The 27,486-nt window shown below is 33.2% G+C and overlaps 1 protein-coding gene across 10 annotated transcripts; it reads right to left on the bottom strand.

The window, feature by feature from the left end:
* Positions 1 to 529: 529 nt before the first annotated feature.
* LOC145624084 (beta-glucosidase 11-like) lies at positions 530 to 27,486 on the bottom strand. Of its 10 annotated transcripts, XM_081677042.1 has the most exons (17): positions 27,195 to 27,485; positions 26,910 to 26,976; positions 20,344 to 20,396; positions 20,221 to 20,244; positions 18,956 to 19,290; positions 5,248 to 5,311; positions 3,757 to 3,812; positions 3,540 to 3,615; positions 3,376 to 3,447; positions 3,177 to 3,264; positions 2,733 to 2,988; positions 2,469 to 2,584; positions 2,151 to 2,365; positions 1,953 to 1,987; positions 1,777 to 1,870; positions 1,575 to 1,665; positions 530 to 1,223 (listed from the first exon to the last, which is right to left on the bottom strand). In XM_081677042.1, exons 8-17 carry the CDS (start codon positions 3,598 to 3,600, stop codon positions 959 to 961), a joined length of 1,293 nt encoding a protein of 430 aa, XP_081533168.1. In that variant the 5' UTR covers positions 3,601 to 3,615; positions 3,757 to 3,812; positions 5,248 to 5,311; positions 18,956 to 19,290; positions 20,221 to 20,244; positions 20,344 to 20,396; positions 26,910 to 26,976; positions 27,195 to 27,485; the 3' UTR covers positions 530 to 958. The 10 variants fall into 10 exon arrangements, with proteins under 10 accessions (XP_081533168.1, XP_081533162.1, XP_081533169.1 ...); XM_081677036.1 differs by lacking the exon at positions 3,757 to 3,812 and having other exon boundaries at positions 27,195 to 27,486; XM_081677043.1 differs by lacking the exon at positions 18,956 to 19,290.

Genomic DNA, 27,486 nt, shown 5'->3' with positions numbered 1-27,486 from the left:
GAAAGGAAACTAAATATAGTATTTTGGATAATAACATTTTGAAATGAAATTAAAATTTTAAAATTTGAAATTCAAAATTCAGATGGTACACCTGTGTGTAGGAACCACGCATTGTAAATTATTGGGTGCGTGGATGTTTGCCTGTTTAGCTAGCGGCTCACCCTCCCCATCGGGTAAAGAGGAGGGCAAAGGTAAACACTAAGGTGCTAAGTATTCTCATATAATGCACAAAATGTATGTATGTACATGTTACGTAACATGGTACAATATAATGCACTTGAAAGCTATTATTCTAATCTGGAGACTCGATCAACTCCGTGGATATTAATGCAAGGCTATGCTCAATAGAGGTAAAGATTAAGAGAGCATGATAAACTACATCTATCTATACTATATACTAAAGTAATCACCAGAGTTATCCCTTAAGTACACATGTCACATTCACAACAAAAATTTTCCCGCCCAAATATTTTTTAGCTTTTTTTTTAAATTTCTTTTTTTCCCTTAAAAAATAACATGATAAAAAAAATTTAATGAAAAAAAACTTACAATAATTTATAAAATATTTTAAATAATGTATCTAACAAGAGAATTTTAAGGATAGACATGATATGAATTCAAATTCAAAAATAAAAAATGTTACATATAAGCCATTTCATTTAAACTAACTCCATTTTAATTGAATTTTATTCATTTATTTATTTATTTTTATTTTCAAGTCTTATTATTATAAATCCGTGCATTTGCACGGGGATAAAACTAGTGTGGAATAAGGCTAAATGTAATCGATCGAGTTAGTTCTCTAGTGAGCTAGAGAGGAGAGAATGGAATGGAGGTTGCTCAATTAAACGGAATTACCAATTCGCCCTCTCATAGTTCACCACGAGCTAGTTCTCTACTTAGGGTGATTGAAATTAAAAATACAAAGGAAACTTAAGTAGTCCAAAGTATAGAGACCTTAACTCCAAAACCCATCATCCAAATCCGGAGTAGTCCTAAGGATGGTCGACCTTTTTCGTGGTTGGTTGCCTTCATCATTTACAGTTACATTTTTCCCGTTTAAGAATGCTGAGTACCATCTCTGAGACAGCTTAGCATACCTGGTCCGTTTTGGATCATGAAAATCAACATAGTACAGACCAAAGCTGTATTTGTAGCCGTATAACACCTCGAATAGATCCACAAATGACCAAACAAAGTACCCTTTTGTATTCGATCCATTTCTGCAAACAAATTGAGGAACACCAAGAATTCAGAAAGTTGTATGTGGATTTCGATAGACTGATGCATTGATCGATATAATTGTTGAAACCCATTGTAGTCTACTTGTGAGTGTCCCACATTGGAGAAAGAGGAGAGGTGGTTCCACTTGATAAGGTAGAGGAGTTACTCCTACTACTGTTAATTGGTTTTAGTGTGGAAGCTCGCCTATTTTAATAGGTATATGTAGTAAATCAGTAATCATTTGATTACTGAGGTTTAGCAGAACTGTCATCTGCATTCATACTCTACTTCCTTCGCCTTCATTTTCACATTTTGATTCAGAAAATTGATGCCTAGTATATAAATCTTACCTCACAGCGCCGAGCACACCTCCAATATGAGCTTGCAAATACTCTACTCTCGATAAATCATATACTGTGGTACGATGCTCTGTCACTTGACCTGCAGGAAGTTTCATAACAAAACTCAGTTAATAAATATAGTTATGAACATATGATCAAGTAATTTGTATGAATGTCTTTAATTTTTGTAGAAAGAGAACAAATATCGAACCATTTTCATATATATAAATCTTAGGATTATTGTAAACATCTTTGAAATATTCCAAAAGTCCTTGCAGAGCCCATGGTATATTTGGGAACGTAGTCTGGGAGAAAAAGGTAAAATGTATTATACGATCAATGAAAATAGCGAAATCATAACACAACTGGGTAAATATAGTTCCCTACCACTTCAGTTGGTGAATCACTTGTATAATTATAATCTGCAAAAGATGAAATTAAGATCAGCTTATACATATAATTCGATATGTAATATAGGAATTTCAGCCTATTCATCAGTCCAACAATCTCTGTTGTGACATTTTATTCAGTAAGATCACTATGTATAACTGATGAAATGAAATTAGTCGGTCTTATAAGACATACAGACACTTTTTATTGCCGTGTCAGCTAGATAATCCCTTGGCTCCGGGGTAAGGTTTGTGTGTGAGATCAACATAGCAGTGTAGTAATTTACTGCAATAAAGTCGAATGATCCTTTCACCAAATCCGATTGTTTTTTGGTGAAAACAGGAATCCGGAAGCCAGCATTTTCCTTCATTATTCTCGGGTAATCTCCATACATTAAGGGATGCATGAACCTGGCAATGAAACATACATCACTTAACACGCCCCGTTTAATTTGAGTCTAAACACAAAGTATTAAGCTCCATGGCATTTAACATCAGCTAAATATGAAATTACCAGCCAATAGAAAATTCACGAGCTCTCTGTGTTGCAATCACATCTTCAGTCGAATCTGTTGAAGGAATATGATGGTAGGTATAGAGACTGAACCCTATTTGGCCGAGTTGTTTAGCCTGCATAAATAAACAGTGTGATTGTTTTGACTTACAAATCAAAGCACAATGAAAATGTGCCTAATAATATAGCATAAAGGAAGCGAAAATGATCAAGAAAAAACCATGTGTGTCTAGATTATAAAATAAATGTTTCTTTTAGTCAAACCTGATACTTCTCCTTGTAAAGTGAAGCAGCTGATGCATGAGCAAGCAACATGTTATGAGCAGCAAGATATGGCTCAGTTGTTGAGTCTCCTTTCGTGCAATTAACTCCGAAAGGGTTAGAACATCTACCAGGAGGTGAATTACCAATATCATAACCCCCTAAAACAAATATATTGGCCTCATTGATAGTTGTCCAATAAAGAACTCTGTCCCCGAATTCTCTAAAGCAAACATCAGCATATGCAGTGAAATCTTCTCTGTTTCAACATTTCAATATCAGAAACTCATGCCAACCACTACCCTTCCTATAGTAATAAACGTCGATCATCCAGGTAGCATTGATTGGCTACATGGAGGAAAAGGTGTAGCATCTTTAAACATGAAGTGAACACATGTTTACTAAAAGAAAACAGTTTGTAACCGAGGTAATTAAAGAAACACATACATAATCCTCGCATTGATAAATCCTCCATATTCATCCTCCAACGCCTGTGGTGTATCTAAGTGCATTAATGTAACATGCGGTTGGATCCCTGCAGAATGAATCGAAACCATAACTATGCTATCCAATTCAAGTTAAAGATACATACAACAGCCAATGTAATGCTCTATATTAATATGAACTTAAATATATAAGATTTTACCGTGATTGATGAGCTCATTGATTAGATTGTTGTAGTATTCCAAACCCTTGGGATTAACACGTCCTCTGCCATCTGAAAGTAATATGATAATATCAAGAAATCAACTTCAAATTAGCAGATTGATTTAATTCATCATTAACACCTTAAGGATTTGACTTTTTTACCCGGTATTAGCCTTGACCATGAGATAGAGAATCTATATGCCTCTAATCCTGTTTCTGCCATGAGTTCGACATCTTTCTGAATAGAAAGATCAATCATCCAACACAAAAAGTTTGTCAATTATAATGCAGACACTTAAAATTAGTGTGACAATGATATTATACTCCGTAGTGACTAATAACACAGAAGACATGTAATATGGAGTAGAACTTTTGACACCTTGTAATTGTGATATGCATCAGATGTAACATCTCCAGTGCCTTGCAAATGTTTCCCTGAAATTTTCTTATTCTAGTTAAGTGATAAATTATTGCTTGCGATGTTGGAAAAAATAATTTTCAATTCAAATAAGGGCATATTCTCATTGACTGAACTCAGCTGAACTGAGCCGAGCTGAAATGAATATTTTATAAGAGAAGGAAATTAGGAGCTGAGTTGAACTGAATTTCAACGTATGAGAACAGGCCCTAAGCGTACGTTTATAATTAAATTTCTTATTCTTGTGTTTTTATAGGCTTAAATTTACTTATGAGAGCTATCTATCTTAGATTCTTTCTAGAGTAATTAAATACCAAATTATAAACTCTTTTAATCATTTACACTATAGTTTTAGCATGTAATGAAGAAACTCACTAGTCAACAATTAACTGCCTTGACAACAAATTTCAATATTTTTGATTAAAAATTACTCTAGATTAGTTTTTGTGAATTTTATGGTGTAAAAGCAAAGGAAAACCCTATGAACGTAAAATCAAAAACAATGAAATTGAGTAAAAAGTAATGGAACTGGAACTAGCTTGTAAAGATGCAATATTACGAAAATGTTATTAATGACACCATAAGCATATTTATCTTCCAATTTTGGTGATTCAAGGGTGATTTAATTAGGGCATATTCACTTCAGCTTAATTTCAATTCAGTTCAGCTCAGCCCTTAATTTCCTTCTCTCATAAAATTCAGTTCAGTTTAGCTCTTAATTTTCTTCTCTCATAAAATATTTAGCTCGGTAAATATGAACATGCCCTTAATAGGTTGATTTTTTGTTCTCATTTTAGGCCATGACTCTCGCCAAATCTTAATTCAATTTGTAGTTTTACTACCAAAATTAATTTTGGCCAACATATACACTTGTTGTTTTTACTACTCCCTCCATCCCTAAATTACATTCCTTTTTCTAGCATTTATTCCTCACATAATAGAGAGAAAGAGGAATGTAATTTAGGGACGGAGGGAGTACAAAAATGTCATGCTCACTAGTTTCGTTTACAAAATTGACACTTGATTTGCATTTTTTATTTGGCAAAAGCTAACAACAGTCCCTTAAGAGTTTGGTAACATTGGAAATATTAAAGTAAAATAAATATTAATTCTATAAATTGACATGTGATTTTGACATACATTTAAACTTAAAATTAATATTTTAGGTATTATTACTTCGATAATTGGTTTTTTAACGCCCCGAACTCTCTGTAGCAAGATCTTTTTGTATAGCGTCTTGTTCTTTTGAGCTTCTCATGCAGAACAAGTGTCAACAGATTATAATACTTAGCAGAACAAAGAGGGCTTAGCGCAACAGAACAGGGCTAAGTTGTTGGTAAATTTGTGCTCACTCTATAATAATTAATGACAAGCCACAAACATGCATGTATATGAAGTAATTGTAAAGTTAATTGCTAAGATAATAAGTAAATAAAGGTTAAAGAAAAATACAAGAATGAGCAAAGGTATCAAAGACGCTAGCTTTCCTTCCATCTTCAAATGCTGCTCCCTCAACCTTTATAGTATCAATATATCAAATTAATTATTCAAAATTTAAAATTTAAAATAACCCACAAAATTAAAGCTAATTAATTCACTAAAAATAAATTTAATTTGCTCATAACAAAATGAAAAAATAAAGTAACCTGATAAGAAGAGGTACCAGAACCAAAGATAAAATCAGTTGGGAAATCGTAACGGTTATACAATTTAGTACCAACAATAATTAATTTTGTCGCCCAAATTAAAAATAAGATAAAGTAAAGAGGAAGATGAAAGGAGTTTAACATTTTTTTTTCCTTTCTTGCTCACTCACATAGTATCCTCCGCTTTCTCGCTCCTATCATGGCTATCTATCATAAGTATTCTTGGGAATGCAACAATTTTATTAATTTAATTGGATACTGTCTCGGTTTTTTAAACACTCTCTCTTGGATACTACTCCTTCTATATTACTCCCTCCGTTTTTAATTACTTGCTTCACTTTTCTTTTTCGGCCGTTTTTAAATACTTACTACATTTCCTTAATTGGAAAGCTTTTACAATATTTAACTCATTTCTCTCACCTAGTGGACCCAACAAATATCATATTTTATTAATTTCATCTTCTCTCTCCTCCAATTTCTTCACTACTTTTGCCTTTTACAATTCTTTATTCTTCCACCAACCCCACTACCTCCATATTTTATAATTTTATCTAATTTCTCCTAAAACTCCGCGCATGGAGAAATGGAGCAAGTATTTAAAAACGGAGGGAGTATAAAATAAGGGGAAAGGGAGAATAAGAGAGAGATGTAAAGAGGTAATTGTGTTGTTGATATTCATCCATTTCATGAGTCACCTATATGAGGAACTAGAAATGGAGGAAAGTTATGCATTTACTAATGCATAACATTGATTAAATTATTATAAAAACACATGGTAGAGAGAGAAAAGAGGAGAGAGATAGGAAGAGAGAGGCATGTAGGTGGACCACACCTATTTTTTGATCGGATTGTATCACGTGATGGGGGACCACATGCTGATTGTTCCACTGAAAGTTTATATAGTACCATTGAATCCCCAGTGGTACTATTTACGCATAAATTTAGTACAACTGAATGCATATATAATACCATTATGTGCACATATAGTATCACTGTATATTCAATGGTACCATTTGATCATCCAATGATATCAGAATATTTATTCGTTTGTACATATGCATAATTACATGAATACCCTTTGTTATGCATTTCTAAATACCTAACATTCCTCCCTTTAAAGTTCCTCACCTATATATATATATACATGATAGAACATTATAACTTATATGGACAATGAAGAGTCCATTCAAGAGAGGGTTAATGAGACCTAATGACATATGGAGGGTTACCAGGATGTTATTACTACCATACTTAAGGTAGTCATAAAAGAGATATTTACAAGCTATAATGGCCATCCATAATTAACATATTTTATAACACTCCCCTTTGGATGGACATTATCTAAAATAGATTTAATGCACATATATGCTACCTTATTAAAAACCTTTCCATGAAAAACCCTGTGTGAAAAAACCATGGATAAGGGAAAAAGAGTGCAGCGTGCAATTACTCTCCCTCATTATTATATCACTAAAGATCTTTGAGATGACGCAATCCAATATGATAAACTAACTTTTTAAATGTTGCTGTCGGAAGAGCCTTAATGAATAAGTCTGCTAAATTCTCACTTGAACGAATCTGCAATACATTTATATCTCCATTCTTCTGAAGATCATGAGTGAAGAAAAATTTGGGTTAGATGTGCTTTGTTCTGTCGCCTTTGATGTATCCTTCCTTAAGTTGAGCAATAGAAGATGTCTTATCCTCATATAATAAACAACAAACTTCTTTTATATGTTGAACTACCGACCTTAACCATACACATTCACGACTAGCCTCGTGAATTGCTAAAATCTCATAATGATTAAAAGAAGTAGGTGCAATGGTTTGTTTCATGGAACGCCAAGAAATGGAAGTACCACCATATGTGAACACATATCCAGTTTGTGACCGACCATTATGAGGATCAGATAAATAACCTGCATCTGCAAAACCAATCATATTTTCTTTGGACAACTTTGAGAAAAATAAACCCATATCCTTCGTACCTTGAAGGTAACGAAGTAAATGTTTAAACCCATTCCAATGTCTTCGGGTTGGACATGAACTAAACCTTGCTAATAAATTAACTGAAAATAATATGTCGGGTCGTGTATGACTTGCAAGGTACATTAGTGCTCCAATTGCACTAAGATATGGTACTTCAGGACCAAGAATTTCTTCATCATTTTCCCGAGGTCGGAATGGATCTTTCTCTACTTCAAGTGATCTTACAACCATAGGGCTGCTCAATGGATGTGTTGTATCCATAAAAAATCTTTTAAGAATCTTTTCTATGTATGTTGATTGATGCACAAGGATTTCATTCTCTAGGTGCTCGATTTGTAACCCCAAGCAGAATTTTGTCTTTCCTAGATCTTTCATTTCAAACTCTTTCTTTAAATAATTGACAGTCACCTAAATCTCTTAAGGGATTCCAATGATATTCAAATCATCAACATACACCGCAATTATAAAAAATCTTGATCCAAATTTCTTTATAAAAATACATGGGCTGATAGGATCATTCTTATAACCTTCTTTCAACAAATACTCAATTAGACGGTTATACCACATACGCCCAGATTGTTTCAATTCATAAAGAGATTTGTTCAATTTAATACATAAATGTTCTCGAGAACTAGATTTTGCTGCTTCTGGCAGTTTGAATCCTTCTGGGAGCTTCAAGTATATGTCATTATCCAGTGGGCCATATAAATAAGCTATGACTACATCCATCAAATGTAAGTCAAGTCCTTCTCTTATTGCCAGACTAATAAAAATCTAAAAGTAGTTGCATCCACCACATGAGAGTATCCTTGTCTTTGTGAGAATCCTTGTGCAACTAAGCGTGCCTTATATCTTACAACTTCACTCTTTTCATTTCTCTTTCGCACAAAGACCCATTTATATCCCACTGGCTTTACACCTTCAGGTGTACGGACTACAGGTCCGAATACTTCTCTTTTTCCAAGAGATTTTAATTCTGCTTCAATTGCTTCTTTCCATTTTGGCCAATCATTTCTTTGTCAACATTCTTCAATGGATTTTGGTTCATGATCCTCATTATTATCCATAACATCTAATGCTACATTACATGCAAAAACATCATCGACGCCGATTTGATTTCGGTTCCATGTAATTCCAGACATGATATAATTTGTTGAAATTTCTTCATTATCAGGTACCTGAATTTCTTCCTGTATCATGTCTAAATTCTCTTTTGGAGATCCTTCGGAAATTGTTTCTTCAATTTGACCATCATCAATCAATGCTCCTTTTCTTTTCCGATGATTCTTATCTTTGGAACCTATTGGTCTTCCACGTTTCTGACGTGGTTTAGACTCATTAGAATTTTTTTTTCCTTTCGGGACATCTATTTTAAATGGAGCATTTACAGCTGGAATATGTGACTTGGTCACTCTTTTTGGGTCAGCAAACGAGTCAAGCAATTAATTCGCTAAACTTTGTAAATGAATTATCTTTTGAACTTCTAGTTCACATTGTTTAGTTCGAGGATCAAGATATGATAATGATAATTCATTCCATTTAATTTCCTTTTCCATCTCTCTTTTTTTTCCCCCTAATGTTGGGAAAAATGACTCGTTAAAATGACAATTTGCAAAACGAGCCGTAAATAAATCCCCTGTTGTAGGCTCAAGGTATTCAATTATTGACGGGGATTCAAACCCAACATATATTCCCAACCTCCTTTGAGGATCCATCTTAGAGCGTTGTGGTGGAGATATTGGAACATAAACCGCACATCCAAAAATTCTTAGATGGGAAATATTTAGTTCTTCATTAGCGAATTAGTGCTACCGTATGTAATATAGCATGTCCCCAAGCAGAAATTGGGAGATTGGATTTCATAAGAAATGGTCTAGAAATTAACTAAATACGTTTAATTAATGACTCTGCTAGACCGTTTTGTGTATGAACATAAGCTACAGGATGTTTAACATTTATCCCAATGGACATGCAATAATCATTGAAAGTTTGAGATGTAAATTCACCAGCATTATCAAGCCGAATAGTCTTAATGGGAGTATCTGGAAAATGTGCCCGTAACTTAATCAATTAGGCAAGTAATCTCGCAAACGCCAGGTTACGAGTTGATAACAAAGACACATGTGACCATCTAGTTGATGCATCAATTAAAACCATAATATATCTAAATGGTCCACATGGGGGATGTATGGGCCAACAAATATCTCCTTGTATACGTTCCAGAAAACTAATTGATTCAAAATTAATTTTAGCTGGTGATGGACGAATTATTAACTTGCGTTCTGAGCAAGCAGCACATGAAAAGTTATTATGAAGAATCTGCTGGCTCTTTAAAGAATGTCCACATGAATTCGTTATTATTTTTCGCATCATTATTGAACCAGGATGGCCTAACCGGTCATGCCAAACAACAAAATTATCAGTAAACTTCTGGTTTACTATAGCAGTATTGATTTTTATGTAGTACAAACCACTGGAGAATATAAGGAATTTCTCCAAAACATATTTTGTGCCTTGAGTTATATTTCTGATTTGAAGGAATTCGTTATTTTCATCATTGATTGTCTCAATATGATAACCATTGTTGCGAATATCTTTAAAACTTAATAAATTTCTTTGAGACAATGGGGAGTATAAAGCATCAATTATTTTAATTTCAGTTCCCCAAGGCAATTTTATAGTGGCTCTTCCGGAGCCCTCAATGATATTTGTACTTGTAATACCCCGTATTTTTAAGTCATTTAATAACTATTAAATATGGATTTTTCAAAATATTTTATCATACAAAATATTTATATGATAATTTTATAATTATATTTTATAAAGATTTTAATTATATGAGTTAAGTCAAAGTTTGTCATATATACTTTGTACCCGATTTAGACAACAAAGTACCAAATTCGCTTTTTATATACAAGTTCATTCAATTCATATATGTAGTACACTAGTACTACACAAAAACAATACATCAATTTGCCTAGCATTCTACTTCTATATATATATATATATATATATATATATATATATATATATATATATATATATATATATATATATACATATTTAAAAAACTAAATAAATAAATAAATTTGAGCATGTCGGCAAATAAAGGGGGGAAAACCCATCCACTTGCCTACTTGCCTTCTTCATTGAATACCATGGTTGATGACCTTGAAGTAGTACCAAACTTCCCTATAAATAGCCATGGAACATGAGCTATTTTCATCACATCTCCTACTTCTCTTCTTACTTTCCTTCTCCTTTCTCCTTCGTCCTCCACACTCACCTCCTTTTAGCTTTCATTTGTGGTGTTGAGCTCCTCACGAGCACCTCCTCGCTGCCACCATACCGCCGCCATTCGACCACGACCTTGTTGCCATCTCCTTCCTTGCGTTGCTCACCGTAAGTAAGCCATATATTTCTCATTTTAGTACTACTAATAAGTACTACTAATACTACTACTACTACTCTTCTCAACTACTACTACTACTACTACTACTACTACTACTACTACTACTACTACTACTACACCTATATATTATTATTATTATTATTATTATTATTATTATTATTATTATTATTATTATTATTATTATTATTATTATTATTATTATTATGACTACTACTCCTATTTACATACTACTATACCTTCTAGACTACTACTACTCACATATACAACTACTTACGAAAGTATTACTACTACCTTATTATTATTATTATTATTATTATTATTATTATTATTATTATTATTATTATTATTATTATTATTATTATTATTATTATTATTATTATTATTATTATTATTATTATTATTATTATTATTATTATGGATCATTAAAGATTATTTCATAAATACAAGTGTTAATTTTATAAAAAGGGTTATGATAATAAATTGTTCATGCACAACTAGTAAAGTCAATAGTTGTAGACACCCGTTTGTGTCTCCCCAAAACCAAACCCAGTGATGAGTACCTTTCACGTCGAATCATAATCGAATGAAATAAAAGTGTGGAAAGTTTAGTGTTGCAGATAGTTTTAATTTCTTTTCTCTTCTCTCTGTTTTTGAAAACCTATTTTAAGAAAACAGCCAATACAGTTTGTTTGGTCTATGATATGGGTTTAATAGTAGTGTAGTTGGATAGGGCTTGAAAAAAGCTTTCCAACGATATATTATAAGCCCAATTCTGATGAATATTGAGGAAGTTATGGCCAAATTACTGAACTGGGCCCGGTTTGAGCCTCATATGCGGCCCAATGATCTAGCGGAGGGCCTAATATGGATTTATCATTCCTAATGCAATTAGGAATGGTTTTAGTCTTCTAGATTCTTCTAGAATGTCCTTTTCATTCCTAATTCAATTAGCATTGATAAATTGACTTTTGTTGACTTTTTAGAGTTTTAATCAGAATAAAAGAATGTTTTTGAGGAAAATACGATTTTATCCTCCTGTACGGCAATTTCTATCTGATTTTAGAAAACGCGTCAATATTTTAGTCAGCGCCAAACACCAGCATTAGCGCCTGACGCTAAGCTTGGCGCCTGGCGCTAGCGTTAGCGTCTGGCGCCAAACCTCGTTTTACGCGTCTGAACTCTGTTTTGATTTTTTATATTTTTGGCTTATTTTCTCTATAAATAGCCTCCTAAAAACTCCGTTTTGATTCACCAACTTTCATCAAGAATCTCTTGATTACTCTTTCTCTCTCTTTTCTAAACTAGTCTTTTCTCAAAATACAAAATTCCGCATTCGCAAGACTTAGATACACTTAGCCATATTCGAAGTTGTCTTCGCCCTAGACGTGAAAGGTTTTAATTTCCGAGGGTTTGGTCCCAAATCTCTATTTCAATTATTTAATTTAATTGTTTTGATTATTATTTTCCTTGAAGTTACTAACGCGTGTATTTTGTTATTAGAAAGAGGTACGAGGCATCCAAGTAAGTATTTTAATGGTTTTTAATGATGTTATTATATAGAAATCATGCTTAGGTTGTTATTATGATTCCTAGTATCATGTTAGAATGTTTTCCTTAATTTGATGTTTAGGGTGACAACAATAAATTCCTAGTATCATGTCTAGGGTAACTTTAATATCAAGTATGATTAAAAGTATGATGCCTCTTATTTTCTTCCTAATATTTATGATTGTTAGTATCAAGTTAGGGTTGAAGATTTGATTTTTTATGTTTAGTTTCATGCTAGGGTTTGTTATTAATCTTGTTAGTATCATGCCTAGGATCTTGCTATTATTATGCTTTAACATGATCATGATTATTTATAATTGTTATAATTATAATTTTTATTATTATTTTTATGATGATTATTTATTATGTTGCTTGATTTTTATTGTTATTGCTTGATCACACCTTTTATGCATGTTTAAAAGGAATTTGTACTTGTAATCACGCTTAATAAGATAATTAATAATCTTGTTTAGGGTTAATTTGATTATAATTCAAGTGATCGCCAATAATAGATTTATTTGTGCATTAATATTCAACCAACATAGATAAACAGGTTTAGGGTAAACCTATTGATTGCATGTTAGTCAGAAAGCGCACATGAATACGATCAGAATAAAGTAGAGGCCTATTATTAGGGCAGGTTCAATCTCTTTTAGGTTGGATTTGTACCTTCATCCCCAAACTACCAGTCATGGTTCCAGACCTATTGGAGTTGACGATCTCCTGGATCGTTAAGGGGTGTAACCTTCACCTCGTGAACGGTTTACAAGTTCCTAAAACTTGTTGGCGACTCTTTTGCTCTAGCTTCCTTCCCTTTGGACGCCACCGTACTTTAGTGTATGCTCACAGTGGGGTTCAAGCTAGGGATTAATGCTTGAAATATTCCCTACAGTTTTTTGGCGACTCCACTGGGGAGGAAATCTATTTTAATTCCTGAAATTTATTTCGGCAATGATTTAGAATGAGTGGATGAGACTCGAAACGTTCTAAGTATTTCATGTGCGTAATTTTGATTAACATTATTGTCATATGCATAAAAAAGTTCTCATTGGAAAGACCATCCGTAATGAGTTAAAACATAGGATTTTTACACGTAGGAAATTTGAGGAATATCTTTCACAACTAGGACCGAAATAACACTGCGCGAAACTGGAAAATTTTATCGAACACAGAAAACTGCTGAGGCATGTAGGAATTAGCGTCAGCGAACAGAATTTAGCGCCAGCACTTTGACTTTAGCGCCGGACGACAGCTCTGTCGCTAGGCGCTAAAGCCAAAAGTTGGCGCTAATCTCTGTATGCTGGCGCCAAATTCTTCTAATACCGAGCCAGAAATATGCGTTCTAGGAAGATACCCCTTTGGTTTTCATTCCGATTTATTGTTGTTATTATTGTAAATGTTGTTGTTGTGGCTCATGCTGATGCTGTTAAATATTGTAATTAACGCCAATCCCATTATTGAACAACATAGATACTTTCTTTTGGAACGAAATTGTATTGTTACAATAGTTGTTAAAATATAAATCATCTTTTGCAATGAATTTTATCGTGGCTAAAACGTATTTTGTTTTGCAACAACAAATATCGTTGCAAAACAAAGCTTTGACAACGACAATGGACGTTGTACAAAATATATCTCATATAGGTAATATTGCAATTTATGGCCACGACAAAGTTATAGCAAGGACCTCTGTCAAAGTGAAAAACTTTCTTTGGCAACGACAAAAAGTTGTCGTTCTGATTTTTTGTGACGCCAACACTCGCAACGACCTTGTAACAACAATCTTTATTTAGCATTAACTTTTACCGTTGCCAAAAACCAGTTTTTGTGCAGTAAATTTAATTCAATTGTGTTTCTAATGAGGTGTTGAGGGAGGTAGTAAAGGAAACAACAGCGGCGAGGTTATGGTTGAAGCTTGAGTCGCTCTACATGACAAAATCGGTGACCAATCAACTTTTGTTTAAGAGAAAAGTACATGACCTCAAACTTGAAGAAGGTAAATCCTTGAAATCTCATCTTGATGAGTTTTATTCTATAGTTGTTAACTTGCATAATATAGATGTTACTTTAGATAATGAGGATTTAGGCATTTAGCTATAAGTTTGTTGTGCTCATTGCCTCCCGATTATAAGGACTTTAGAAAGACGGTTTTGTATGGTAGAGACGAATTATCACTTGAGCGTATTAGGAGTGCGTTGTTGCATAAAGAGTTAATTGAAAACCAATTAACAAGAAATGATGACCTTGTTCATGGTGGTGAAGGTTTTATTGTGAAAGGTAAACCAAAGGAGAGGAACAATTTCAGTGCTAAATATGGTATTTCTAAGTCTAGATCAAAATCTATGTTTAAAAAATGTTGTTTGTCATGCTTGCCATGAGAAAGGCCACATTCGGAAGTTTTGCTTGGAGAAGGGGAAAAAGGATAAGGTAAGAATGTTGCTAGTAAATCTTACTATGACGATTCGGCGGCAGTGGCTCATAATGATAGTGATGATTCAATTCTTCTTTCGATTGAATCGAATTCAAGGTCCAATGACAAATGGATACTTGATTCGAGGTGTTCTTATCGTATCATTCCCAACTGACATTGGTTCTCTAGTAATGATAGTTTTTAAGGTGGAGTGGTACTAATGGGCAATAGTGTGGCTTGCAAGGCTGCGAGGATTAGGGCGATTAGGATCAAGATGTTTGATGGAATGGTCCTCTACCTATAAAATGTGCATCATGTCTAGATATGACTAAGAACTTGATCTCATTGAGCACTTTGAATAGCAATGGTTGTCGGTGCACTCTTAAAAAAGGTGAACCTAAGGTTACTTTGGGGGCTCAAGTTGTGATGAAAGGAAAGAAGATTGGCTCACTCTATGAGTTCATTGGGTTAATGGTTGAAGGTTCAGCATTGGCAGTGTCTTCGTCAATGTCTAAGTCTGATAATACGAAGTTGTGGCATATGAGGCTTGGGCACATGAGTGAAAGAGGTTTTTCGAAATTGACCAAGAGGGGTCTATTAGATAATTAAGCTATAGTATGTATGGAATTTTATGTTGGGGAAACAAAGAAGGGTTAACTTTAAGGCGGCCACACACAGAACCAAGGGTACACTTGATTATATTTACTTGGATTTTTGGGGTCCTTATAGAACGCTATCCTTGGGTGGTCACCGCTATAGGCGCTATTTTCTCACCTTTATTGTTGATTATTCACGGAAGGTGTGGGTTTTTTCTTGAAAAGCAAAGATCAAGTCTTTGAGGAGTTCCAAGATTGAAAAACCTTAATTGATAAGCAAATCAAAAGTCAAATAAAAAGGTTAAGAACGATTATGGGTTTGAGTTTGTGGGCAAAGAATTCACCAAGTATTGTATAAACTTGGTATTGCTCGTCATCGCACTTGTACCGGTAGACCACAACAATATGGAGTGCGTGGAGGAAAACACGAATAGGACTTTACTTGAAAAGGATCGGTGGATGTTGTTCCAAGCGGGGCTAAGCAAGGGATTTTGGGTCAAAGCGGTGAAAATGGCGGCTCATTTGGCTAATTGTTCACCTCACACCGCTTTTGGGTTGAAGACGGCAGATGAGATGTGGTCGGGTTTGCCGGGAGATTATTCCGAATTGAGAGTCTTTTACTGCCTGGCTTATGCCTATGTGAATGAAGGGAAGTTGGAGCCTAGATCAAACAAGTGTATCTTCTTAGGATACATGAATGGGCTCAAGGGCTATAGACTTTGGGACCCTAACACATCAAGAATCTTCACTAGTCGAGATTTTACCTTTAATGAGTTTGTATTTATTCAAAAGGGTGATACGTCTTCTTTTGAGCTTGCCGAGAAGGAAGTGGAGAATGTTGACGGTGTTGAAACTCATGAGAAGGTTGATGAAGTTCCTGATGATCATGGTGGTGTAGAGACACCACAAAAAGGTGGAAATGTTCCTTCCACTTCCTCCCCTAGGATGGCCACGACCCTTAGAAAGGAACATTTTTCCACTAAGTGCAAAAACCAAGTCTTGTAAATGGAAGGGTTAAGAGGCCTATATAGCCTCCGGTTCAATTCCGTTTTAAGGAGATGGCGGCATTTCTGACGTAGTCGATCTTGAGCCATCTTCATAAACCAAAGTAATGGATTGTGTTGACTCAAAATATGGCAATTGGTCATGGAAGAAAAGATGGAATCTCTTCACAAGAGTTAAACTTGGAAGCTTCTAGAGAAACCACAAGGCAAGAAAATTGTTGATTGCAAATGGGCCTATAAGTATAAAGAAGGAATTTTGGGGATTGAGGATCCAAGGTGCAAAGAAAGAGTTGTAGCACGTGGTTTTAGCCAAGTTTCGGAAATTAACTACAATGAAATTTTCTTACCGGTGGTAAGTCACACTTTTATTCGTTCACTACTTGCTCTTGTTGCCATGTATGATTTGGAGTTGGAGCAATTAGATGTGAAAACCGCATTCTTGCATGGATAGCTTGAGAAGGAAATCTACATACGACAACAGGATGGTCTTGTTGTTGAGGGTAATGAAGAGCATGTATGCTTGTTAAAGAAGTCCTTGTATGGTTTGAATCAATCACCTCGGTAATGGTACAAATTGTTTCACCAATATGGTTTCTTCGATGGAAGTGACTATGATACATGAAGGTGAATGATGACTTTTTGTTGTATCTTTTGCTATATGTTGATGACATGATTGTAGTGGAAAAAGACATGCTTGAGGTCAAGAAGATGTAAGAAATTTTAAAGGGGAAATTTGAAATGAAGCATTTGGGGCCGACAAAGAAAATTCTCGACATGAAGATCATAAGAAATCGTAAAAGATAGAGTTTGTACTTATCCCAGTAAAAGTACATTGAAAAGGTTGTGGAGAGATTTCATATGATGGATGCTAAGCCCCTTTCCTTTCCTTTAGCATATCATTTTAAATTATTATCTTTGAATTCTCCAAATGCCAAGGAGGACAAGGAGTTCATATCATCCATTCCTTATGCCAATGCGGTTGGGAGCATTATGTATGCAATGGTTTGTACTCGACCGAACATTGATCAAGCCGTAAGTGTGGTGACTGGTGAGTAGGTACGTGGAAAATCTCGGAAAGGCACATTGGCAAGTCGTCAAGTGGATCCTTCGGTATTTGCGGGGTAATTATAACACTTGTATTGAGTATGGGCGTAATGGAGATGGCTTGATTTGTTATGTGGATTCCGATTATGGTGGTGACCTTGATGATTAGAAGTCCACTTCAAAGTATCTGTTTTACCTCGGTGGTTCGGCTATTAGTTGGAGGTCGGCATTGCTAGGTGACCGCCTTGTCAACAACGGAAGCCGAATACATGGCTTTGACGAAGGGGTTCAAAGAAGTTCATTGGCTTGGTGCCTTTCTTGGAGAGTTGAGTTTGGAGAGATGTGTTCCTATGATGTAAAATGATAGCCAAAGCGCCTTTCACTTGGCTAGAAATCAAAATTCTTTCCAGAGGAAAACAAAACACATCGACATGATCAAGTATCACTATATTCGAGATACTATTGCTAGTGGCAAGGTAGCATTAGGGAAGGTGCATACTTTGGAGAATTCGGCGGATATGTTAACTAAGACTTTGCCGGTTGCAAAGTTTGAGCATTGGTTGGTTGTTATTAGCTATGTTATTTTTGACACCCTTGTAAGGGTGGTTACACCTCTTGTAGGCGGTTTCATCTTTGTTGAAAATGTTAATTACACCCGTTGTTTTTGGATGGTTGTTGTGGTTACTTGACATGAATTATTATCTTGTGATGGTGGAGAATTTTTGGAGTATGACTCGAAGATTAATCGAGGTTTGGCATATAAGCTAAGGTGATGAATTACTTGTGTTAAGCAAGAAAGCATTGGATGGGTTAACTTCAACTGGGCATATTACTCAAACTTCTTGGATTTTTGAGGTGATTCAAGTTGGAGGTAAAAGCTTATTTCAAGAGCTTTCTAACGATAAGTCATAAGCTTAATTTTGATGACCAGTTATAGATGTTTTATTAAGAGATATTTGTGCTGACCCGAATAGGGGCTAAACGTCCGTACCAACTTTAGCACATCCGTGCAGATGTAGTTCCAGACAACCTGTAGCTTTTGATCCGATTTATCTAGGCTAGCACGTCCATGCCATATTTGGCATGTTCGTGCCTACCTGATGCTCTGTCCAAATTTAATAGGGGTATTAATACCAATTAAGGGTTAATCTATTCATTATCACCAAATTGAGTGAAACACAATTAGAGCTAGGCTTCTTGTTCTTGAAACTCTTGTGCTTTAGAGTGGAAATTAGTGAGAGATTACTCTTGTAAACACTAATTAAAATCAATATAAACATTCTCCTTGTTCTTGGATGGGTTTTATAGTTTTCAAGTAATTGGTTGAATGATTTTCCCAGCTTTCAATTTCTTGTCTCTTTTATTATCAAATTTCTTAGTTGTTCTTTGCTAATTAATTCATTTATCAACCATTTGCTCTGACAATAACATTAAGAGATAAATAAAAACAATAATTATTTATAATAGTAGGAAACCCAAATTGAATATTGATCGAATTGACAAGAACATACATGATCCTATGATTAAGGAAGCCGCCATACTCATTCTCAAGAGCCTGTGGTAAATCTGAGTGCACCAGTGTGACATGTGGTTCAATCCCGGCAAAAATTAAACATGGGGCTCGAACTTATGGCCTCAAAATCCCAAGGTGAATTCCCCACTAACTCCACCAAGTTTTATTGATGTTTAAATATGTTAGTCATTGAATTTGTATATGTACCAACATAATAAAAGAAACACATCAACTAAAAATGAATGGAGAAGTATTACACACCGTGACTTAGGAGCTCATTGATGAGATTGTTGTAGTATCTTAAACCCTTAAGGTTAATAGTTCCTCTGCCTTCTAAAAGACATAAGTTTAATCATATTTTAAAAAATTGTAGTGGCTTAATTCATATGATGTACCATATAAAAATGAAAAATATATCAAATTAATTTACGAATGTAGTATGGAGGAATATGGTGTATCATATGTTGCAACTTGCAAGTGATATGGTGTTTTGACATATTTATTAATTTATTATGTTTGGACGAAAAAAGTAAAGTGTAGTAAAAAAAATTAAAAATTAATAATAGGATTTTTTTTAAAACAATAATCGTCGATAATTGTTGGTGTTTTATCAATGGCTTTTTTATTATTATTTTAAATTTACCACCTATATTTTATGAAAATGATAAAACTTCCCAGAAGTGGTGGGAAGTCTCAGTGGGAAGTTTTACTCTTTTGGAAAAAAGTTTAGGATATATTTCAAACAAAAAAAAATGTTGGTGGTTATTACTAAAAAATACCAGGTGGATATTGTAAAAAAAAATTAAAAAAAAACCGTAAAATTATGGTATAGAGGGCGTATTTATTAGTTTTTTCTTGGACGAAAAAAGTGATGTATTAATATATATTTCCTCCATTCTTTTTTACTTGACTTGTTTTTTTAATTACGACTGTCGATGCACAACTTTAACCATCAATAACTCTAACTTTTTTATAAGTCAATATTATAAAAGTTATATATTGTAGTAATACTTATTGAAATGATTCCAACAAGATCTCACATGAATATGTTTTTTTTTTTAATTACTTATACTTCACAAAAGATGGTTAAAAGAGGGATAGATTGTGAATAGTGTAAAAGTCAAAGCGGGTGTAAAAAAAAATTGAAGATGTATTAATTAAGTAAAATATGGTAATAAAAATGAAAAATCAAAAATCCCTCCTCTTGGTTCACGAGGAGAGTTTTTAATGCGGTAAGGTAAGTAAGTAAATTGGTAATCGTACCTGGTATTAATCTTGAACATCTTCCTGATGAATAATGAATGTTAACAAATACTGTAATAATTTTAATTAAAACAATTATAAAATTAATTGAAATACAAAAGTATTAAATTATTAATCAATCACCTTGTATTTATGATATTGATCACAAGCTACATCTGGATTACGTGTGTCATGCTCTGACAATTAACGATGTTGAAAGGCAATAAAAATTATGAGAAGTTGAAATAAGTAACATTTTATGGGCTCATTGGTCAAATAATTAAGGGTGAGGAAGAATCGAATATTCGATCCGAAACTCAGTTTCAGTTCAGATATTCGTATCCAAAAATTTCTATATTTGATATTTGGATCCAATACAAAAACTTTCGGATATCCGAAATCCGAATATCTGAAAATTTCAGATCGGATAGCTCAAATATCCAAAATCCGACCCCTTTAATAATATTTTTTATAAAAAAAATCTTTTTTATAATATTATATTATATAAATAATAATTTAATTGTAAATTTTTATGAAAAGAGGTAAATTAAATTAATTTTGCAACAATTCTCTAAAATAAATACAGTAATACATTACAAGTTTGCAACTATTCTAAAGAAAATAAATAAATAAGTAATCGTTATTGGACAACTACTTTGAACAACAAGAACAACTCTTTAAATAGACTAGAAATTTTTGTACAAAAAATAAAACAAATAAATTTTACAAATTACAAAATAAAGAGGGTTGTCGTCGGTGTTGCGGGGTGGTTGTTGCGGTCGTTAATGACTGTCATTGGAGGAGGGTGTTGCGTAGGCCACTAGTAAAGCAGCCGTGATTACGGCTGTTGATGACGATTGTTGGAGCGGTTGTTGTGGTTGTTGATGACAATCGAAGGAGAGAAGGGAAGCGGGTGGTGCGGTGGGTTGTAGAGATTGAAGTAGGAGACGCGGATGAAAGAGAAGAGATAGAGAGGGGTGGTGGGGTGTAGTTCTAAGAAGAGAAAGAGAGAGAGAGATAGAGGAGGATGAATGAGAAGATAGTGATTTTTGAGGAGAGAGAGAGAGAGATAGAGGAGGATGAATGAGAAGATAGTGATTTTTGAGGAGAGAGAGAGAGAGAAAGAGGGGTGGTGGTTTTGATGTAGGGTTTCTTAGTTTGGGTATTTGGGCCTCTAGGGATTGTACTTGGGCCTTTGAGAGTATTTGGGGTTTGCTGATATAGGTTTTTTTTTTATCCGACTTTTTTTCGGATATTCGGGTATCCGAAATCCAAAATTTCAATATCCGATATCCGAAATTTTCGAATCGGATGTGGATCAGATTTTTGGATTGTCTGATTATCAAATAGTTTTGCTCAGCCTTAATGTAGTTGCCTATAGTTGGTTATAATTTTTGAGTATTCAACGCAATAGTTTAAAAGTAAGATAAAAACTTGTTTATATTATTGTCCTATCTTGCTTTCATTAGTTTTTAAAAAAATTGTTTTGTGGCACAAAGTGTTTAGGACTATTATGTAACATTTATGATTATATATAATATGTTGAATCTAATCAACATCAATTTAGAAATATGTAATAAAATCACGCAACAATGTATTTGGGGTATTTCTTCTTTTTTTTTTTGGGGGATATTTCTTCATTTTACGTGGCCCAACTTACTTCTTTTCTTATTGCGACTTACAAGCTGTTAACTTACCATTCACCAGTTACCATCCAAAAATAAATGGGTAAGTCTTGTATGTGGCTAGCCACACGATATGACCACATTAATTTATAAGAGTAATCTTTATTTATATGTGTGAATAACTTCATTTTTTTCATAAGAGTAACCTCATTTGTTCATTCCAGTAACCCCTATTCTTTCGTTTTAAAAGAATAAAAAAAAAATAATTCCACCTATTTAACAAACTAACCCTTTTTTTCATTATTTAAGCAACCTACATACGTTAGGTAACTCTATTTGCTCATTATCGTAACCCCATATTACTTAATTAATTGTCTTATATGTGTATATATGAAGTGGCCACACCATGTGGCTAGCCACATATAAGAGTTTATGAAAATGGAAATATACCTCTGATTTTTATTATTTGTAAATTTAGAATATTTTATATCTCATAAACAATACCCCTAAAGTTACAAATAATTAAAATCAGAGGTAGTATGAGAATTATTTTTTTTTTAATTTTTTCTTTGGACTTGTGGCTTGGGCTAGGAAGATGGGCTTATGGCGCATTTGGGTCGAAGGTGATGTATTGAATGTTGCTAACATGTTAACGTCTTTCTCAAGGTTTCGTCTAATTTTTCATTCCCTCCTTCCTCCCTCTTATTTAAGCCCTACTTTCCCCTGGTTTCATCCCCCTTTCATTTTTTTTTTATCAAACGTGAAAGAGAATGAAATAGAGAGTAGAGAATTAGGGAGGGATTAATGTTAAGGAGAGAGAAAGGTACATTTAAAGGTGAAGTTAGGTGACGGAGTAAATCGTTCGTCATAAATAATGCTAACGTGGGGTACCATATAGTTACTTAGGGCCTGTTTTTATTGACTGAACTCAGCTGAAGTGAACTGAACTGAATATTTTATAAGAGAAGGAACTTAGGAGATGAACTGAACTGAAGTGAGCTAAGCTGAGCTGAACTGAACTGAAAATAAACAGATGAGAATAGGCCCTTATTGTACCCCTGGGGTTACATTATGGAACTTCTCAAGAGGGTGGACACACCTTAAAAAAGTAGAAACTACAGGGTTACTATGTAGAAAGGTGATGAGAATCGATTCCATGATCTCATGAAAGCGGGAGGAAAGCTCTTACCACTTTAGCTATTCCTCAATCTCTCTTTTTATGGCTTATTTTATATGCTAAAATATGCTCTTTAGTTATATCTTTTGATTTTTAATAACTTCTCATGTTCGTAAATCAGGTAATACATTAGCAAATCTAATGGCAAGATAGGATACACTCGTTGTTTTGTAGAGTTTGTATGAGTTTTTAATTATCTTAGCAAAATTTGATGTAGAATAATATTATCTGCTAGCTTTTTCCCTAAAAAAAATCTAGAAAGTAACACATTAACTACTTTTGCTTTAGAATTATCTTTCAATGACAATCTTTTTAAATCTCTTTGTATGGTATAATTAAAATTTCCTTTTTTTATTGTCCCATTCATATGTTGTCAAATTTAAATACTTTGACATGAGTAAACCTATTAGAGAAATTTATTATTTTTGATATAAATAAGGAAATTATGTTATCTACCTAACTATTTTTGTCCTTTTAATATTATTTTTGTAGTATATAAAATTTGGTTGAAAAAAGGACTAAAGATTGATAAGAATCATGTAGGTTGAGTGTTGAGCAAATGAGGAAATTCACATGTGAGTGAAAGTGTTGTTCCACATTAAATGAGTATGAAAGTGTTATGAAGTGTATCCCACATTGAAAAAACAAGAAAGTTGTGTCTACTTTATAAGGCTACGGGGCTACTCCCCTCATTATCATATACTTCCTCCGTTTTCTTTTAGATGCAACACACACTTTTTTACGGTATTTAATAAATGTGGGGTTCACATGATATAATACACTTTAAAATGGGATGAGTGGTTGTTAGGAGTGTAATTTAGTGGGTCATGTGCTTTAAATAAGGGAAATAGTATAGTTTTTCCCTAAAGTAATTTTCCTTTTATAGTGTGTTGCAAGTATTGTGACATTTCCTTTTTAGGGAAGTGTTGCAAGTAAAAGAAAACGGAGAAAGTAGTTTTGAGGTGGAACTTCCTTAGTCGTGTAAAGTGGACAGTTGTGACGGGTGCGACTCAGACCTGTTTATCACTAAGCTTCCTAGTAAATAATGTAATCATTTATCCCTATACTCTAGTGTATGTAGCTCTACCTACACTCCCTCTTAAACGATGCGTTTAGCCTCCTACTAACCCCAGTATCTAAACCCATCAAAATGACACGCTACATAAAACCATCAAGATTGCTCGGCGACGATATTTCTAGCAAGTCATGATCTAACAATTGAACACTCCCCAACTACCTCCATGGTTCCGCATTTTCGAACCTCCAACGCTAGAATACTTCAAAGTCGTCGTCGCGACGATGGCGGTGATGAATAACTGTGTGTGTGACTTAGAAGTGTGTAATTTGTTCTTTTACTAGTCATTTCCATGGAAAATTTAATCATCAAAAATCCGTTGCTTTAATTTCCCATCAATTTTTGTCCCTCTTAAATTTTTAGTCTCTAATTCACTTTCTCTTTCTAATTGACAGTTATCATAAACATAGTTGCTTTATTTCTTTTTCTTTCCTAAATCAGGAAAGAAGATTTATGAAAGTAGGGGTTTTTTTTTTTAATATATTTTTTTTATTATTAACGTTCATTTTCATATTGATAAATGTTCATTTTCATATTGATACATGATCATTTCATTTAATATATATTTAGTGCGATATTGATATATACATGGTGTATGTTCATTTTCATGTTAATAAATGTTCATTTTTGTATTGATAAATATTCATTTTTATTTAGATAAGTTTGTTATTTCAATTTTAATAGTTATTTATTCACGTTTTGTAAATAATGTTTATAGATGGTTACAAATACCTTTTTTATGTATAGTATGGAGCAAGTAGTAAGTAATTAGATATATGTAGCACATACTACATACTAAGCTTGTTTGTATGTCACACCTAGCACAAAAGTATATTTTATGCAAGCAGTAAAAGACTAAAAACGGTTAGTACAGATTTAAATGTTTAACCACATATATATTTTTTTAATACTCATTAATTTTTATGCCATGTTCGTTATCATTTCAATATATGCTCATTTATATATGACTAGATGCTCATTCACATATTATGTTGATCATGTCAGTTTCTATACTCTTTCAAGTTTATTTATTTGTATATATTGTTATTTTGCATATCATATCATATATTGTTATTTTGCATATCATATATATATATATATATATATATATATATATATATATATATATATATATAGAGAGAGAGAGAGAGAGAGAGAGAGAGAGAGAGAGAGAGAGAGAGAGAGAGAGAGAGAGAGAGAGAGAGAGAGAGAGAGAGAGAGAGAGAGAGAGAGAGAGAGAGAATCAAATGTTCAAATTTACTACATTTAAACTATAATAAGTTTGATGTTCTTATCAAAGTCTTGTGCTCATTCTCATGTAGAATTTACTACATTTAAACTATAATAAGTTTGATGTTCTTATCAAAGTCTTGTGCTCATTCTCATGTAGATATACATAGCAAGCAAATGTAATGTTCAATCCCATAATTTAAACAGATATAAAGTAGATGTTTATACAAATAATAATATATTGCAATTGTTCAATCCAATAGTTTAAATGCATGGTCAAGATATTTGTTAAATTTTTGTTTGAATTTCATACTGATATTTTAATAAATGTTCATTCTTGTATTGAAATATGTTCATCGAGAAATGGATGAATGTTCATTGTCATATAAATCCATGTACATCAAGTTATTGAGTTATAGAAATGGATGAAAGCAATAGCTATAGGAGAAACTCATATTGCACACCTATATATAGTGTTTACTTGATGAATTACGAAAAATTCTTTTTGTTGAATGTTCATTTTTCATTTAATAAATGTTCATTTATATATTAGTATATGATCATTATTCACATATTAATAGATGCTCATTAGATTTCTGATAAATGTCCATACTTTTTCTATCTTTGATCTTTATATATTTTCTATAGTTTTACATGGAAATGAAAAAAAAAAAAAAAAAAAAAAAACCAATGTTCATTTATATATTATATATTATTGATGTTCATTATCATATGTATAAATATTCATATACTTTATATATACTCCACTAATTTTTAATATGTTTATTTTTCACATGAGCCTCTATCATTATCCTCAAATTCCTTTAATAATACAAAAAATATAACTTTTATAAAAAAATTTATCAGCTATAAAAATAAGTAAATGTTCTATCAAACAATAATTAAATGTTCAATTACAAAATATTACTCCGTATATGTTCATTTATATGTTTGCCTTTCATTCATGAACTGTTCATTTATATGTTTGCCTTTCATTCATGAACAAATTCATTATACACTACAGTGTTTCTACTATATTTTCTTGAGCTTCAATCTTTATAATTTTCTCTGTCCTTCTTAATACTCTGCAACCCTCTAAGCATCATTCTTCATGTTTTTCTTTTTCCTTCTCTAAAACTTTCATATTTGACATCAACCCCAAAGTAAATTAAAAATTGGAACACACAAGTATTCGAAAACTGTAGTTGCCTCGACAACGCCACCACCACAATAGTAAACCAGCATAATTCCAAATCTTCATCCCAAAAAAAATTAGGAAATTTTGGATCAAATAATTTTTGTGTCACAAAAATCTCTGCAATTCATAAATATATTTAAAGCATGAAAATGCAATGATCAATTCTACCGAGAAATATTTTATGATCGACGGAGAAGTAGAAAATGGCAGTGAGATCAATAGAGATGTAATTCACTAGATTTGATTAAGATGGAGATCAAGTTACCTGTAGTTTGGAGGTGAAAGAAATTAAAACAATAGTGATGCGGCGTCGTTTGAAGGGGGTGCAGGCATTTCATCCTAGACTAGAGTCTAAGTAAAAATTTGTACTTCGTATAAATAATGAGCTCAATTTAGTTAACTTACTAGAACGATGGGCAAAAGTATCATATATACTGGTCTTTCTTCCATCTTGTAATGCTGCTCCCTCAACCTTCACATACAAATAATACATGACATTTTTCAATTTGGAAATATAACAATGGGGCATTTTTATCATATATTAATGACTCTATTCATACAAGCCAAGTTTGAGTTTTATCCTAAACTTTATATTTCCTCTGTTTCATATAAATTACGTGCAACATTAGTTTTATCCTAAACGTGATTACATATATAAAAGTCAAGAGTAAGAAGAAATGAAATACAAACCTGATAAGCTGAGGTACTAGCACCAAATATGAAATCCGTAGGAAAGTCGTAACGATTATACTCTTTGCCTTCACTTCCAGCAACCCTTCTCAACAATGCTAAGCATAGATGCAACAAAAACAACCTTGCACTAAACCTCATTGACATAATCTCTCTCTATTAACTCTCTCAATTACGTACCAACTTTAGTGCTATTGACTAGATTGCAAATACAATACATAATAGTACTAAAGTCTAATAATATGATAAATATGTATTTCAACTTTATGTTATTTTTCATTCTATTGTTCTA

The sequence above is a fragment of the Chenopodium album genome, chromosome 3, assembly GCF_948465745.1.
Source record: "Chenopodium album chromosome 3, dcCheAlbu1.1, whole genome shotgun sequence".
Taxonomy (NCBI): domain Eukaryota; kingdom Viridiplantae; phylum Streptophyta; class Magnoliopsida; order Caryophyllales; family Amaranthaceae; genus Chenopodium; species Chenopodium album.
The sequence above is the reverse complement of the archived record's forward strand: the minus strand, read 5'-3'. Positions and strand labels throughout refer to the sequence as shown.